Genomic DNA, 17,823 nt, shown 5'->3' with positions numbered 1-17,823 from the left:
GTTCAGAAGAACTTTTAGTTTATGGCTAAATGTGTTCCCCACTCCTAAAGTGATACTACTATATCTGCTTTTTTTTGTCTATTAGGAGATCTCAGCAGTTTGTCTGGTAGTAACATGAAATATTCTCAGCCTTTTGGTAACTTTGTGAATTGTTCAGCTTTATCTCTTTAGTGGTTCTTTCCCAAGTCTGGGGGAATTTTTTCACATGGATGCTCCAGAGAACCATTCTATGAGTCTGATATATTCTCCTTGTGTAGCTCTTTTCTCTCTAGTATTTTACCTCATAAATTCTGGCTGTTTTTATAGCATCAGAGTCTGATCTATTTCTCCTCAATTCAGTGCGACCACTGATCTCTCTGTGTTAGTTTCCTGTGCTAGTCTAGTCTGGAAAGTCTCTCCTCCATTCACTAAATTAGAACATTAGTTTAAATTAGAATACCCAGATTCCGGTACTGAAATGTTCTAAAATGTGGTGATGATTCCACAATTCTAAATACATTTTACTAGTAAGAACAAATATATTTGAAACCACAGAACTGTACACTTTATTTAAATCAGTGAATTTTATAATATGTGAAATAGATCTCAATAAAACTGTAAATAAAAAACAAAACACAAGAAGAATACCTAGGTAAAGTTTACTTTGATTGTTATCCTTCTCTCATCCTATGTTGCCTGGTTGGTCAATCTGTGCAAACTGTGTCTTAATCTATTTTGTACAGTTTTTTATTTAAGTTAGGAAATTAAACCCAGTATTCTAACTGACTTTTCAACAACCATTGCCTGACCTCCCCAACACTAAGGTATAACTTTCTAGTATTCTTATTTTTAATTCAAAGAGAAAAATAATCATTCTGGTTGATGTAATACATTCTTCTTTCCTATTTTTTTTCTTGTCAGTATTGAATTTGGGAACTCTATCATACCTGTATAAGTTTCGAGATATGAACTTGCTATATAGTATATAATATGTATAATATTGCATTTACTTATTATAATATTAGAATCAGTTCTACTTATGTATGGAAATTTTTCAAAGTATTTTAATAACAATTTTCTGATTTTGATGCTCCTTAAAGCCCTGAAAAATAGATAAATCTAGTATTATAATTCTCATTATAAAGTAAAGAAACTAAGGCCTGACAAAGTTCATTAATTGTTTTCAAGGTCACATAACCTGTAAATGATAGAGATAGAATCTGCTGACTTTTAAAAAAAAATTTTTTTATGTTTATTTTTGAGAGACAGACAGAGATGAGTGGGAGGGAGGCAGAGAGAGAGGGAGACACAGAATCTGAAGCAGGTTTCAGGCTCTGAGCTGTCAGCACAGAACCCAACACGGGGCTCAAACTCACAAACCGTGAGATCACGACCTGCGCCAAAGTCGGTGCTTAACTGACTGAGCCACCCAGGTGTCCCTCTGCTGACTTTTATAACAATAGTTTTTGTTTTTGTTTTTTTTTTAGTTTCCAAAGTCTGTCTTGTTGGAAGGTATAGAACTCTATGTGAAATAGCAAAACATCTCATATGGTAGAACTTTTCATTTGTTGTAAGGAAGGAAGGCTATGTGGTGGAGTGGAAAGAAACTGAGAGTAAACCAATGGTTTGTCAACCAGATTCAATCTAAGTAAGAAAACAACACAGAACTTACATGAAATGAGCAAAACAATAGTCATGTAACTAGTGTTTGTTTAGTTTAGGGAGCAAACAGCACAAATTTACAATTGTTTAGCTAGAAGGCATGTTGTAAATTCAGAAAAAGAGAATTTGTGTAAGCCTAATAAATATTAAGACTGACCAAAATGCCTGCTTAGTGCTAAGAGCTGTTTTAATTTCTCAGGAGAAATAAAAAAAATTAATCAAATGATGTTTGTCTTTTAATAGGACAAAAGTTAGTAAGTAGGACAAAATAAAAAACAAGAGAGAAATTTTTAATTTTTTGTGAATGAAAATTGTATCTCTGTTTATATCTACTATGGTGTCAAAACCTTAGATATAGAAAGTTATTTTTTATGTAAATTTTGTGTTAAATATATACTGTTTAAGAAGAGAAATAATTTAGGAGTGCCTGGATGGCTCAGTCTGCCAAGTATCCAACTTCGACCTCGGTCATGATCTCGCAGTTTGTTAGTTTGAGCCCAACATCAGGCTCTGGCTGACAGCTCAGAGCCTGGAGCCTGCTTCAGAATCTGTTCTCCCCCTCTTGCTCTGCCCCTCACCTGCTCATGCTCTCTCTCTCTCTCAAAAATAAAAAAATATTTTTACAATTTTTTAAGAAAGAAGAGAAATAATTTGGAGGTTAATAATTATAATTTTATTTTTAAAAGGCATCTAATTATATACCTAAGCATCTATAGCTATTAGAGTATGCCATTTCTTGATCTATTTCCCCACTGCTAGCAAAAAGATTTTATATGATTCTATAAAAAGATAAGACCAAGTTAAAGAGATTGGGTAATCACTACTTAAATAATAAAATTGATGATAAAATATGACCGTATAATATGGCTATTATACAAGGTCACTCCATCCTGTGTAAAGGCATGGTATCCTTCCTGACGTTACACCAATCGCGACCTTACCTCTCCAACCCTAAGGCATTACTTTCCAATTATGTTTAATTCAGAGATTACAATAATAATGATTACTGTGATACATTCTAGCTGCATTTTTTTTTTTTTTCTCTCAGAGTTGCATTTGGGAACTGCAATGGGTTGGCTGTGGTGGATTTTATACAGAAGACAGTACTGTTAAGCATGGGGACCATTGACCTATATAGATCAAGTGACCTATACCAACGTCAACCACGGTCTCCTCGAAAAAACAAGCAGTTCATTGCAGGTAGGAGATAAAACAAAATGGTTATGAACTTGATTAGTTCATCTGTTTTCTTACCTTTAGATTTCTTATCTTTCTTCTGTAATGCTATTCAAATGCATGGCAATATGAAGTCAATATAACTTATAATACTATGTAAATAAAATTGGGTAGAAATATAGTTAGAATCTTTGAAAGGATAAAGGAAGTGTTTAAATTTCAGTTTGCTGCCAAAGTTAGGGAACACCTCAAGTTTCATAGGTTGAATTCCTAAGAAATGAGAAAATAAGAATTTATTAAATATAAAACTGCTGTGAAAATCAGGCTCTGTAGTTGAAAAAATTATTTGCAATAGTCGTATTTTAACAGGATAGTTTTCTTCTAATATCTCTTCTAATATTCAAAAATATAATTTTAAATATTCACTACTTTTAATTGTTTAAACTCCATATTCTAGCTGTCACCTTTCTTTATTGGAGGGTGATTTTCTTGGAGGTATTTTCACAAATGCAATAAACATTATTAACATTTTAAAATGCTATGAAAGATAACATTTTGCTTGACAGGACCAATAAATTTGTATAACTATAAAGGAAAAATATATAAGGTTAATTAATATATAAGCAGAAATACTTTCTATATAATGCCAAATTTGGGTATGCCAAATTATCCAAAGTTTACTGAAATTTCAGTATTTATCCAAATAGTTGGCTTTGTAAACACTGACAAAATTTTGCATATTTTCTGTCCACTGATATAGTTTAGTTGATAAAAAAAAAAATCAGTTGAGCTCAAAGATTTGCAGATGGAAATACATCTATAGTATTATGTGTTTAGTTTATTAAATAGACTCATGTAAAGAATGTTTAAAAAAAAAAAAAGGAGAACATTATGATAGGTGTTATTTACTAAATAGCAATTGTGCCAAATTTAACATCCAAATGTTATAATAAAAGAAGTTTCCCTTTGGACTAATGAAAAATTAACTTGATATACTGAAATTCTTCCCTTTGTTAATCTTTTTTCTTTTTTTTTTCATGAACCTTAACCCTTTCCACATTGCTAATTTAAACCCTTTTCAGGAGCACAAAAGTTCTCCTTCAGAATATAGAAGTCTCTTTGTTTCCTGCTAGTGATCTCAGCTTTTAGCATAATTTTAGGAATGCTGGAAATTTCAAATTGTATAGGTTCTGCCTCTACATTTCCTGGCTTTTGAAAGGAAGGCAGAATAAGAGATTGTGCATGCATGTTCCATAAGATTACCTCATGATTGGGAAAGAGAAGATTGATTTTTTAAAGTTTATGGACTCTAGGGTAGGAAAATATTAGGGTATAAGAGGCAATACTTGCATACTGAAAGCACAAATTGAATTTGAAAAACTGGATCCTATGCCAGTATCTAAGTTACTTACTCAGTTTATACAATGGTATGACAAGGTGTATATTGTGACAAACAATATAACTGTTACTTAATTTAAATTTATTGAGACTCAATTATGATTAGAGCTTAGAATTTTGATGACTTTAAAATCTGGAAAAACTGTGATGAAGTCATAAACTTTGTTCATATTTAGTGTATAAAATGACTACAATGAATACTCATTTTATATTATAAAAATAAAATACCAAAGACTAAAATCCCTAAGCTGTCTTTTTAATACTGAGGATTGAAGACAACCATTTTGATTTCTATGAGGTAACATAAGTATTATTTACATGTGAAATACGTTTACTACATAAAAATCATATGACAAATATGACATCTACTCTTATATTTGATTAAATAAAATTACTATAGCACTGTCATCATTCATCTATCACCTCTTACTTTCTAATTGATTTATTTTTTTTAATATCTCCTTTCTAATTTGGTTACCTAAACTTGCTGCAATTTCTTCATCTTGGCTGTTCTAGATTCTGGTATGAATCACTTCCTTTCACTTTAGACTATTTTTCTCTCTTTCCCCTGCCTGCTGCTGATGCTGATGTTCTGGCATGTTCCAAAGACAACTTTTGCATGCGTGGCCTGTCTAACTTTTATCCTGATTTAACGAAACGGATCCGTACTTCCTATCAGAGTAAGTTCTATAAAGGTTAGGCAAATAGCTTTTCTAAGTTTTAATGCCTGATTTAAACCCATACATCTGTGCTTAGTAATGTGTTTTTTAAAACACATTCAGCATGCATGCAAATTTTTGTTTTGTTATGGAAGTGCAACCTGATAATTTTAATAATTATATAAATACTTCAAATAGCTAATATCATTTATCCATTTATTCACACCCATTATTTCAGTGTTTATTACAAACCATGCAGACCATATTGTTAGTTCCAGAGTCACTGTCTTTTGTTTTGAGGAGGAAGAGCCATGGTGCCCTTATAAATAGTAAACCTGACAATGCCAGTATCAATAATAATTGAATACTTTCTTGTTTGGAAAACCTTATGCCATTGCTCATTTTTAAAAAATATTATAACAAGGACTACAGTATTTTCCTAAGTAATTGGGTTTCTTAGACTTAGCTAACTTTCCTAGTTTCTGTTGCTTTTTTCTAAATAGAAAACACAAACACACTGTGAAGTTGGGAAATTAAGGTCACAAACTAAAAATCCAATAATATTAACATTTACCATGGTAGAAAATGCAGATTTGAAGATGATGGAGTAAGTAATTCTAAAAACTAGTTCAGAAAGAATGGAGAATGAAGGTATGATTGGAGGTGCAGATATTATTAGTGATATTATGGGCTAACATTCATCGACAAGAAGAGGTTTACAACATATTGATCAGTGTTATGTTAAAAAAGAAGGAGGGGCGCCTGGGTGGCGCAGTCGGTTAAGCGTCCGACTTCAGCCAGGTCACGATCTCGCGGTCTGTGAGTTCGAGCCCCGCGTCAGGCTCTGGGCTGATGGCTCAGAGCCTGGAGCCTGTTTCCGATTCTGTGTCTCCCTCTCTCTGCCCCTCCCCCGTTCATGCTCTGTCTCTCTCTGTCCCAAAAATAAATAAACGTTGAAAAAAAAATTTTTTTAAAATAAAAAAAAAAAAAAGAAGGAACTGGAGAGTGTTATGCTACGTGAAGTAAGTCATACAGAGAAAGACAGATACAATATGTTTTCACTCTTATGTAGATCCTGAGAAACTTAACAGAAGACCATGGGGGAGGGAAAGGGAAAAAAAAAAAAGTTAGCAAGGGAGGGAGCCAAACCATTAAGAGTCTCTTAAAAGCTGAGAACAAACTGAGGGTTGATGGGGGGGGGGGGGTGTGATGGGTATTGAGGAGGGCACCTGTTGGGATGAGTACTGGGTGTTGTATGGAAACCAATTTGACAATAAATTTCATATTAAAAAAAAAGAAGGTTGCTTAACAATATATATGATGGCTTCATGTTTGTATAAAATAGGCATATACATGTATACACACACATATTGTTTGTATTTTGAATTTCTTCAGACCTCGCCTCACCAGTTTGTAGATGATTAATCGGATCACATCATTAATAAAAACCTAAAACATTGTCTTCCTCTAGCTAAAGGATGCCAATTCCTATGAAATCCTTAAAATTTTTCTGGGAATGCCCATAGGGTGACTTATTTTTCATCATAGGTATTCTCTAGTTTTCTATTCTAGTAGAACACCCCCTTTTTGGTTGCTTTTCACTGTCTTTTCTCCTGGTGACTTATGATAGAACACTGATATCTATGTTGGCTTCTGCTGCTCCTAAAACAGAAACCAATTAGGTATTATAATATTTCTTGACACCTGAAAATTATGTAAAATTTCATTTCCCCAAAATAAAGCTTTATTGGAATGCAGTCAAACTCATAATTTACATATTATCTATGGCTGCATCCATACTACAATGGCAGAGTTGAGCAGTTGCAGCAGAAAACATGGCCCATGATACTCAAAATATCTACTATCTTGCTCTTTATATAAAAAATTAGCTGACTCCTACCCTAATACTATTCTTTCACACCCACTCGCTTCCACATAAAATGTTTCAGCCAAAACTTTTCCTGTAAATAGTCTCCACGTGGTTTAACACACATACTGGAGCTTCTGAATCCCAGGTTAGCCTTCTCAGGGTTGGATTCCCCCAAGACTGTGTGTGTGTGTGTGTGTGTGTGTGTGTGTGTGAGAGAGAGAGAGAGAGAGAGAGACAGAGACAGAGACAGAGACAGAGAGACAGAGAATGTATCCATCTATATGGATCAAAAAAGTTTCTAAACATGAGACTGTGGCTTTTACACATCTCTTCTTTTAGTTTTAATGTATTTTCTGACATTTCTCTAATAAAAATGCAATGCTTTTATAGTAAAAAGAGAAACTTTATGCTGAGGATAAGAAGCAGGAGAAGGCTCTTAATCATGATTCTACAGTATCAACCACAGTATAACAGTTAATGAAGTTCAGAGACATGCTCACTTATTCTGACCCTTCAATACTCTTATACAGCCTTCAGATTTAAAAAGCAAAGATTTTAAATCTTCATTCAGGGTACTCTAAAATATAATTCCTATCTATATTTTCAAATGAAATTTCTACTACTCTTCTATAAAAACACTCCCCTTAAGCCAAGGGTATTTATCTTGCTATCCTTATAATTTATGCATATTATCCCCCCTCTGAACACACCCTGCTCAAATTTCACTTCCTGTTGTAAACTTTTCCTCCTGCCATCAGAGCCCTTTTATGCCAATTCATTTAAATGCCTACAGTGTCTATAGTAGACATGGTAGAACGTGAACCAGTTGGTAGTTGGTGTAGATTCATTTGTATTTTATTTATTTTTATGCATGTGCTCTACCTTTCCAAATGCATGGGAAGAATGTGAAGAGTATATCTAAAATTCTTTATACCCTCTATACCTAGCACAAATATGCTAGGTATATTTGTGATGATGGTAGTAAGATAGAGCATGACAGCAGGCTCTTTCTGCTCATATGAACAGCCAAGGGATTTTTCAGATTTGACAAGGGAGAACAGAAATAGCTTCTGCAGTTATTGGGTTCACTGGAATTTTGCAAAACAAATAGTTTTTTCTAAACAAAGATCTGAAGTGTCAAGACAGAAGTAAAATCAAGTCCTTAGGAGGCCATTAAGAGATCTTCCATGTCTCCACCAGTGAGCTCCCTAGAAATTCAGACAAGCCATGGAATTTGAAATCAAATTTCTTTAAAGTCTTCTCTTGATAATCAACATCATACGGGACTGATTAATGACTTGAAGGTATATCCTGGAATATGCTTTTAAAAATAAATTTTATGAAAACTTGCTTTTAATTTATTGGATCATAAAACCTGGTTATGTTTCTGTAGTTCCATTTTATTATAATAGAGACTATTTGGCCTTTCATGAATTATTTCCTAGCTTTCAGGAAAGCATATCTGCATTGTTCCTACTTGGGGAAACTTAATCCACTTCCACTGAGTGTCTATTCTATTCTGGGATTGTGCTCGGCAGTTTGACTCAGTGTTATATTATTTAATGGTCATTGTAACCCTTTATGGCAGATAGATATTTATCTGTAGATTCCTCTATAGATGAAAAAAAATGAAGACAAAGGATATTAAATTAGTTTCTCAAAGTTACAATGAGTGGGAATTAGGCCTATCTGATGCAAAACAGACTTATATGCTTTCCATTGTATTATTCAGTGTCTCTAAGTGTCTCAAAGTTTCAGGGTCATTGGAAATCAATCTCATTATACTATAATCAGAAACCACTTTTTTACCCAGTTTTTACCCACAATCAATGAAATAATATATTCAAAAACAAAACAATTTAAAATTATTTTTCACAATTGAGGAGATTAGACATGGTGCTCTCTGAAATCCAGTTTTTATCTTTTATATTATATCATGATTATATATTATATTTTATTACATCTCAAAGTGACACACATTCTGTTTTGAACTTTATACTTATATTTCTGGAGAAACACTTAAATACCAATCTTTTCCTGGGCTCTTTCACTGATCATTTTGTAAGATAGTTTAGGTTCCAAGGAACTGCCTACCCTAAATCTTTATTCCATCTGCAAATCTTTCACATCATAGAATAACAAAACTCTATGGCTCAAAGGAAATCTTTGTATTTGACAGATTATGATTTGTGGAACCAATAAAATGATTTGCAAAGAGCAGCAGGCATAGCAGTCAGAGGTTTATATCAAGTTCTACCTTTTCTACTTAAGAAGTACTCATTATATCGGTAATCTGTGGCTAGTCATTTAACTTCTCTGAGTTTCTTTTTTCTCTAATATCAAGTAAAAATTATAATCCCTTAACTCCCTTAAAGACTTATGGAACTTTTCTTGGTTAATGTTTGTAAAAGTACTCTATAAATAGTAGACATTATTATTTTAATAAAAGATGAAACCAAGCCTCAGAGAGGTTAAATATCTTTTCCAGTATAACAACTGGTCTATGGAATGACTAACATCCAGTCAGCTGCCTGGTCAACTAGTGCTCCTTCTACTTGTGAAAATGACAGAAATTTTGCTAGTTAGAAAATAATAGTATGCTGTTTAAACCAAAGGAGTTGAGGAATAGGCTTAAGGTAGAACACTGTCAGACAAACTTGCTTGTGCATCAACTTCTTGTAATGCAATGGAAGATCCTTTAAAAAGTCTCAAGTCTATCTATAGATACTTTCCCACTCTCACTGCATGGCTTTTTCAGATTGTGGGGAACGATAACAGATCCTGGGAACACAAATAGAAGCATAAGGAAAAATTGAAAGAAGAATAAAAGAGAACTAGCAAAGAGAGGCACATGAATGTAAAATAAAAATGAACTTGAGAATATAAAAAATGGAAAAGTAAAACAAAGAATAAGAAAGGAAAGAATGCCTCAATGAACAAAAATGAGCAAAAATCATGGTAAATAATAAATGGGAAGAGGTCATTTATTCAAAAAAATATTAAGCATCTTTTGTGTCAAACATTTTTCTAAGCACAAGATATACAGTGATGAATGAAATAATTATGGACTCTTTCCTCAGTTTAGAATAGAAAATATGTAAGGAATGCATATATGTAAAACATGTAAAGAATCCATAGATGTACTATTATAATTGAAAAAAGCAAAGCCATCAAGGAGAAAAGTGAGATAAGGGGGAAAAGGTGGACCTATTTTTGAGAGTGTTATGAGAGAAGGGCCTATCTGAGGAGGAAATATTTAAGTGAAATTGTGTCAGATAAGAATGAAACAGACAATGCCTTGGACTTATACTTCAGACCAAGATACAGACCAGATTAATGTCTTGTCTAAAATAAACAAACAAACAAAACAGATATAATAAATGAAACTATGGCTTTTTTTAAGATGCAGGACATCAGGCAATGAAATACAGTAATCTCTGAAAATGGGAAACAAAAGAAGTGAACCCTATAACCACACACGTTCCTGCCCTGAGAGTTTGCAGACTGCAGCAAAAGAGGAGGGGAAACCCTAGAGAAACCGAGTTGACTCCCTAAGTTAATGAGATGGAGATGAGAAACCAGGAAAACCAGAGCAACTGCAGTTCACAAAGAAGATCCCAGAGATCTATAGTTTCCTCCTCACCAAAGTACTGATCAACACATACTATGATGAAACTAACTAGGAATACATAAAGAACCATCTGAAGGGATTAAAGGAAACAGTGCCTATTCCCAGCAGCCAGACTAGAAAAAACTTCAAATTCACATCCACTTCTAGTTAACATTGTACTAGAGATTCTAGTGAGTGTAGTCAGGCAAGAAAAAAAGTTATCTAAATTGGAAAAGAAGTTAAATCATCTTTTTTCATAGATGATATCATCATCCATAAAGAAAAAAATCTAAAGAATTCTACAGAGAGCTACTAGAACTAATAAGTGAGTTTAACAAAGTACAGGCCACAAAGTCAATGTATGAAATCAATTTTATTTCTATCTACCCAAAACAAACAACCTGAAATTAAAATTTGAAAATACCATTCATAATAGCATCAAAAATATGAAACAGCCATAAATAAGACAACAGATGTGAAAGACCCAGATTGAAAACCTGAAAACATTGCTAAGAGAAGTTAAAAAAATACCCTTCAAAAATGAAGAATTACACCATGTTCATGTTTCACAAGACTCAGTGTTAAGATCTCATTTCTCCCCAAATTGATTTGTAATTCAATACAATTCCAATAAAACTCTAGCAGACTTTTAATAGAAACTGACAAACTGATTCTAGAGTCCACACAGAAATGCAAAAGATTTAGAGCCAAAAGAGCTTTTTTTTTAAAAAAAAGAGAAATGTTGGAAGACCAACACTACCTGATTTAAAGACTTTTTAAAAAATTAGTGTTATTGAACAGTTTAATGTCAGTCCAAACACAAATAGATCAATGGACCTTAATAGAGACTTCAGAAATATACCCACAAATATATTTGGACAACTAATTTTTGACAGAGGTGCAAAGGCAACTAAGTAGAGAAAGGATTGTTTTTCCTACAAATGATACTTAAACAATTGAAAAAAGTTAACTTTGATCCATACATTGTAACAAATTTTTTCAAAAAATTAACTTATAAATAGATCATTAGCCTTAATATAAAACCTAAAATTTTTATAAATCTAGGAAAAGAGGAGATTTTTATGATACTGGGTTAGGCAAAAGTTTTTTAAATTACATGCTTCATATTAGAACATATGACTACACTGGACTTCTTCAAAAATAAAAATTTCTGCTCTTCAAAAGATAATGTTATGAGAATGAAAAGTTGAGCCACAGACTAGGAGAAAATATTTACAAAGCGTATATCTTATAAGGGATTTGTATGTAGAATAGATTGTTAAAATTCTAAAAACTATAATAAAGCATAGAACCCAATAAAAATATGGGCAAGAAATTTGAATAAGTAGTTCACAAAGGAAGATATACTGATAACATATAAACATATGAACAGGGAAGGAAACAATCAACAAAACTGAATGGCAACCTTCGGAATGGGAGAACATATTTGCAAATGACATGTCTGATAAAGGGTTGGTATCCAAAATCTATAAAGAACTTATCAAACTCAGCACCCAAAAAATAATCCATTTAAAAAATGGTCAGAAGACATGAATAGGTATTTTTCCTAAAAAGACATACAGATGACTAACAGATGAAAAACACTCAACAACCCTCATCATCAGGTAAATACAAATCAAAACTGTAATGATTATGACAATGGCCAAATGATGGAAACAGCCCAAATGTTGATCAACTAATTAATGGATAAGGAAGATGTGTTGTGTATATATACACACACACACACACATATACATATACATATATATGTGTATATATATATATATATATCTGCACACATACATACATATATACACATACATACACACACACAATGGAATATTACTCAGCCATTGAAAAGAATGAAATCTTGTCATTTGCAAAAATGTGGATGGAGCTAGAGAGTATTACGCCAAGCAAAGTAAGACAGAGAAAGAAAAATACCATATGATTTCACTCACATGGAATTTAAGAAAACAAACAGATGAATGTAGAGGGAAAAAGAAAAAAGAGGGGCAAAGCAGAAAACAGACTGTTAGCTATAGGGAACAAACTGAGAACTACAGCAGGGGAGGTAGGCAGGGGAATGGGTTAAATGGGTGATGAGTATTAAGGAGGGCTCTTGCGATGAGCACTGGGTGTTATATGTAAGTGATGAATCACTAAATTTTACTCCTGAAACTAATATTATACACAAAAAAAGAAAAGTTTTAGGAAATAAAATCCAGCTGAATATCAAAAATAATTAAATAGAGAATATTCCAGAAATATAATGATAGTCCTTTATTATAATTCAATCAATCAATAAATTGAAGAATTAAACAATAAAGAAAAGCATATGAAAAGATTCTCAACATTCATCATTAGGAAAATCAAATTAAAACTATAATGAGAGAGGTGCCTTGGTGGCTCAGTTGGTTATGTGTCCAACTCTTAGTTTGCCTCAGGTCATGATCTTATGGTTTGTGAGTTTTAGCTCCACATGGGGCTCTGCACCGGCAGCGCAGATTTTCTCTCTCCCTCTCTCTTTACTGGTCCCCAGCCTGCAATATCTCTGTCTCTCTCAAAATTAATTAATTAAATAAAAAAAGACTACAATGACATATCATTGTACATCGGTTAGAGTGACTAAAATCAAAAATGTTGATCACACCAAGTATTGGCAAGAATGTGGAAGAAACAAAACTCTCCCACCCTACTGGTAGGAATGTACAATGGTATGATCAGTTGGCAGGTTATTAAAGATTTAAATATACATTTATAACATGATCTAGTCATTTTATATCGTTATTTAAGCTAGACAAATGAAAGTAGAAAGCCTATATCAATACAAACACATGCATAGCAATCAAACACTGAAACATTTGTAGTAGTCAAAACCTGAAACAACTAAATTTTCCAATAAACAAATTCTGTTATATCTGTTCAGTGGTTTACTAAGCAATAAAAAGGTAAGCACTTTTTTTTTCCTTTTTTTAATGTTTCAAGTTTTTATTTAAATTTTAGTTAACATATAGTATAATATTAGTTTCAGGAGTAGAATTTAGTGATTCATCATTTACATACAACACTCAGTGCTCATCACAAGTGCCCTCCTTAATAGCCATCACCCACTTAACCCATTCCCCCACCCACCTCCCCTCCAGCAACTCTCAGTTTGTTCTTTATAGATAAGAGTCTATTATGGTATGCCTCTCTTTTTCCCCCCCTAGGTATGCACTATTGATAAATGTTGCAACATCAATGAATCTCAAAATAATTACACTGAATAAAAGAATCCAGGCAAAAAAAGGTGTATATTCATATAAAATTCTAGGAAATGAAAACTAATGCATAGTGACCGAAAGCAGATTAGTGGTTGCCTGGGGGTAGGAAGGGGCACTTATGGGAAGGGCTGGAAGGAGGGTTACAAAAAGACACAAAGAAACTCTTGTGCATGAGGGATATGTTTATTATCTTGATCGTGGAGATAGTTTCACAGGTGTATACATATGTCAAAATTTATCAAATCATATACTTTATAAATATGTAAATTAAACCTTCATAAAGCTTTTTCAAGAAAAAACTAGCCACATGAGGCAGGAAATGGTGTATTCCAGGCAGAGTGAATAGCCTTATAAGAAGGTTCTAAAGGTAAAGGACTTAACTATCTTCTAGAAATAAAAAGAAGGCCAAGGAGGCTGGGAGTGCAATAGAAAAGGACTGAGAGGGAAAATGAGTTAAGATTTTGATGTCTAGATGAGCAGGAATAAGATTATACATGTCCTGAGGCAATTATAAGAAATCTCATTTTATTTCAAGGAGGAGAATGATATGCTTTTATGTCTTAAAAATATCATCCACACTGCTGCATGAAGAAAATATCATGGGGGGGGGGGGGGAAGAGCAAAGAAAAGAAAAGAAAAGAAAAGAAGAAGAAAAAGAAAAGATGGCCATTATACCAGTTAGGAGGCCAGTGTGTACTCCACGCAAGAATTGAAGGTGGCTTTGACTAGGGTTTTAACAATGTTATTGTAGAAGAAAGGATAGGTCCAAATATCATTAGTACATTAGAGCTACTAATTATATTCAATGTGGAAGATCAGAGAGTGGAATCAAAAATTCTTTCCAGATTTAGGCTTGAGTCACTGATTGTGGTAGGGTTGGAGTAGGATATGGTAATAAGGAAAATAAACTTCAGTTTTAGACATGTTAGAATTTGGTATGTCTGTCATTTATCCAAGTGAAGATGTCACGTGGACAACTAAACAAATCTGAATATCAGTGCTGTTAGTTGAGTCTTTAGCATATAGATAATATGTAATGACATGGGAATAAATGAAATTACCTAGACAGGGGAGAAAGGGGAAACAGAGGGAGGGAAGAGGAGGATTATGGATAGAGACATTAGGAATTTCAACATTTACGTTTCAAAGAAGAGGAGAGCTGGCCCAGAGGACTTGCCAGAGAAAAGAGAAAAAATGAGACTGTTGCAGAAGCCAAAATAAGGGGAATGTTTCAAGAAGCGATCAGCCATGTCAAATGCTAAAGATAGGATTAAGTAAAATAAGCTCAGAGAAGTGACTAGTGTGTCTTGCTCTGTGAAGGTTATTAGTGATTCTTTAAAAAGTAGTTTGTGAAAAGTATTGGGAGAGAAACCAAAATTATATTAGAGAGAAGAGTGGCAAATGAGGAAACAGAACAAGTAGATAACTCTTTCAAGATGTTTGGTTATGAAGGAGTGTAGAAAAAAGAAGTCAGTAACTTGACTGGAATAAAGTGTCAAGAGGGGGAATTTTTTGTCTTTCCATTTTAGATAAAGAACATATTTTAAAGTTAATGTGAATAGAGAGTGATCCATAGAGAAAGAGAGACTGGTGATAAGGGACAGAGGGGGTAACTAAAGGAGCAAAATCCTTAAGAAGGGGAGAAGGGATGGGAATCAGAACAGATGTAAAAGATTAGTTAATAGGAGGTGTTCTCTACTGTAATAGGTACATAAAAGAAAAGGAGAGAGCTACATAATAAGAGGAATAAATTGAAAAATAGTATGATTTGGTTAAACAAATGGTTTTTTTATATATCTGATTTTCAGGTCTATATTTTACTTATTTTTTTTTTGAAATTAGTCTTAGAGTGTAAATTTTTTTACCTCAAAACTTTGTGCTAGAAAGCAACTACATTGAACTGTAATTAGTGGGTAAAATATAAAGTTTCATCTTTGAATTTAAACAAAATGCACAAGGAAATAAAAAGTAGGAGAGCTATTACTTAGTAATATGTGTGGGTTTTCTAGAGTTTAGTGAGTAATCTCAGTGTGAGTCAAACAAATAAAACAAGCTAATATAACTTATGGCAGTGGTCTCAACCAAGAATGATTTTGTCCCCGATGGGACGTTTAGCAATGTCTGAAGACATTTTTGGCCCTCACAAGTAGAAGAGGGGTGCTCTACTGGCATCTAGTAAATAGAATGTAGGTAAATATCCTATAATATACTATCCCACAGAAAAAAATTATCTCACCAAAATGTCAATCAAATTGGAAAAAATTCAGACCAGAGCATTTTATATGATAAGTGATAATTTGGTAAGAAAATCCCCCAAAGTATAGACTATTTATATGTATGGAGACACTTGTGTCTTAGTCTCTTAAAGAATACTGATATTTTATTTAACATTCACAAGTTGCTATTTCAAATACTATCTTAATTATATTATACACTAAGATACATTATAGGTATACACTTGACCCTTAAACACTGTGGGGTTAGAGGCACCAACCCTCTTCTGCAGTCAAAAATCTATGTTTAACTTTTGATTCCCCCAGAATTTAACTTCCAAGAGCCAACTACTGACCAAAGGCCTTATGGATAACAGTCAGTTAACACATATTTTGTATGTTACTTGTATCATATACTGTATTCTTACAATAAAGTATGCTAAAGAAAATGTTATCAAGAAAATAAGGAAAAGAAAATACATTATACTACACTATATTGCACTATACTTACTTATTAAAAAAATTTGTGTGTTAGTGGATTCATGTAGTTCATACTCTTATTGTGTGCAAGGGTCAACTGTACATGCTTAACATTTTTAAATAAAAGTTGATATAATTCACTGTACCCCAAAGGGATTTGTCTTCTGATATTCGGTTGTTTATTTACCATAAAATTTCTGTATCTGTTCTCAACCAGGATTTATTATATGTTTCCTTTTATATTATTATTATGCATTTTCTAATGAATCACTGTACAAATCTTCCAAGTTTAGTCAATTTGCTTTACTCTATTTATATGTCAGACATAATTTTCTCCACCTAATCTCTGGGAGATCTCTTTGGGAAATCTCAGTATAATCTTTGGGAAAAGCACAATTATCTGGAATGTACTCTGAGTACTTCATTGGATACTTACTAGTATCAGGAATAGATTAATCAATTTGACTAGTTACCATTCTCTTGGTCTTCCATGTCTTCAGTCCAGCTTTCACAGTATTTCCAAGATATAAAATAAAACCAAGAGAGGAGCTTTCCATTTCTAGACAGGATGTTGAGATATGAAAGTTCATTCCTGTAGTAACAACAATGATCGCAACAGTAATAAAACCCTGTGATAAATACAATGATAAAGTTAAAATCATGCTTTTCTGTGGGGATATTAAAAAGTGGTAGATTCAAAGAAGGCTTGATTAAGTGAATTCCAGAGTGAAAGAGACATTCGTAGATGAGCAGAAAGCTGCAGCTGCTCCCATACTTGGTGCAAGTGACTGATCTGGGCACAGGTGCAGAAAGGAGTGGGCCTTCTATAGATGCATGGACTGCAAAGAGTAGGAAAAACTAGAATTGTACATCTAGCAAAAGTCTTATTTATTTATTTGTTTGTTCATTTAGAGTGCACATGTGCAAACATGAGCAGAGAGAGGGAGACAGAGAATCCCAAGAATCTCATGAACTGTGAGATCATTACCTGAGCCAAAATCAAGAGTCAGATGCTTATGGGGTGCCCAGGTGGCTCAGTCGGTTAAGCTTCCAACTTCTGCTCATGATCTCATGGTTCATGAGTTCGAGCCCAGTATTGGGCTCTGTGCTGACAGCTCAGACCCCAGAGCCTATTTGAATTCTGTGTCTTCCTCTTTCTCTGCCACCCCTCCCCCACTCATGCTTTCTCTCTCTCTCTCTCTCTCTCTCTCTCAAAAATAAATAAACATTAAAAAAAAGAGAGACGCTTAGCCAACTGAGCCACCCAGGTACCCCTCTAGCAAAAATATTTTAAAATAACGGTAAATAAATTTGTCATGGGCAGACTTGCACTACAAGATATGGTAAAGGTTGTTTTTGGTTTTGTTTTTAATTTTTATTTGAGAGAGAGAAAGAGCAAGGGGGGGTTGGAGAGGGGCAGAGGGAGGGGAGAGAGAGAGAGAGAGAGAGAGAGAGAGAGAGAGAGAGAAGGAGAGAGAATCTTAAGCAGGTTTCATGTTTAGTGTGCAGT

The 17,823-nt window shown here is 33.5% G+C and overlaps 1 protein-coding gene across 7 annotated transcripts in view; it reads left to right on the top strand.

Moving 5' to 3' along the window:
* Nucleotides 1-17,823, top strand: part of STXBP5L (syntaxin binding protein 5L) — a 403,067-nt gene that overhangs the window by 298,098 nt on the left and 87,146 nt on the right. For 5 of the 7 annotated variants that reach the window (XM_086675312.1, XM_086675317.1, XM_086675311.1 and 2 more), the window contains exons 19-20: nucleotides 2,690-2,841; nucleotides 4,824-4,895. In XM_086675312.1, the coding sequence (XP_086531438.1) occupies nucleotides 2,690-2,841; nucleotides 4,824-4,895 (224 nt within the window). The remainder of the gene's footprint in view (nucleotides 1-2,689; nucleotides 2,842-4,823; nucleotides 4,896-17,823) is intronic. The other 2 variants (XM_086675318.1, XM_086675315.1) reach the window with 1 other exon arrangement.

Source organism: Puma concolor, chromosome C2 (assembly GCF_028749965.1).
Source record: "Puma concolor isolate L17-30 chromosome C2, mPumCon1.1.hap2, whole genome shotgun sequence".
NCBI classification, from domain to species: domain Eukaryota; kingdom Metazoa; phylum Chordata; class Mammalia; order Carnivora; family Felidae; genus Puma; species Puma concolor.
Note: the sequence above shows the minus strand (reverse complement) of the source record. Positions and strands in the feature narration are given on the sequence as shown.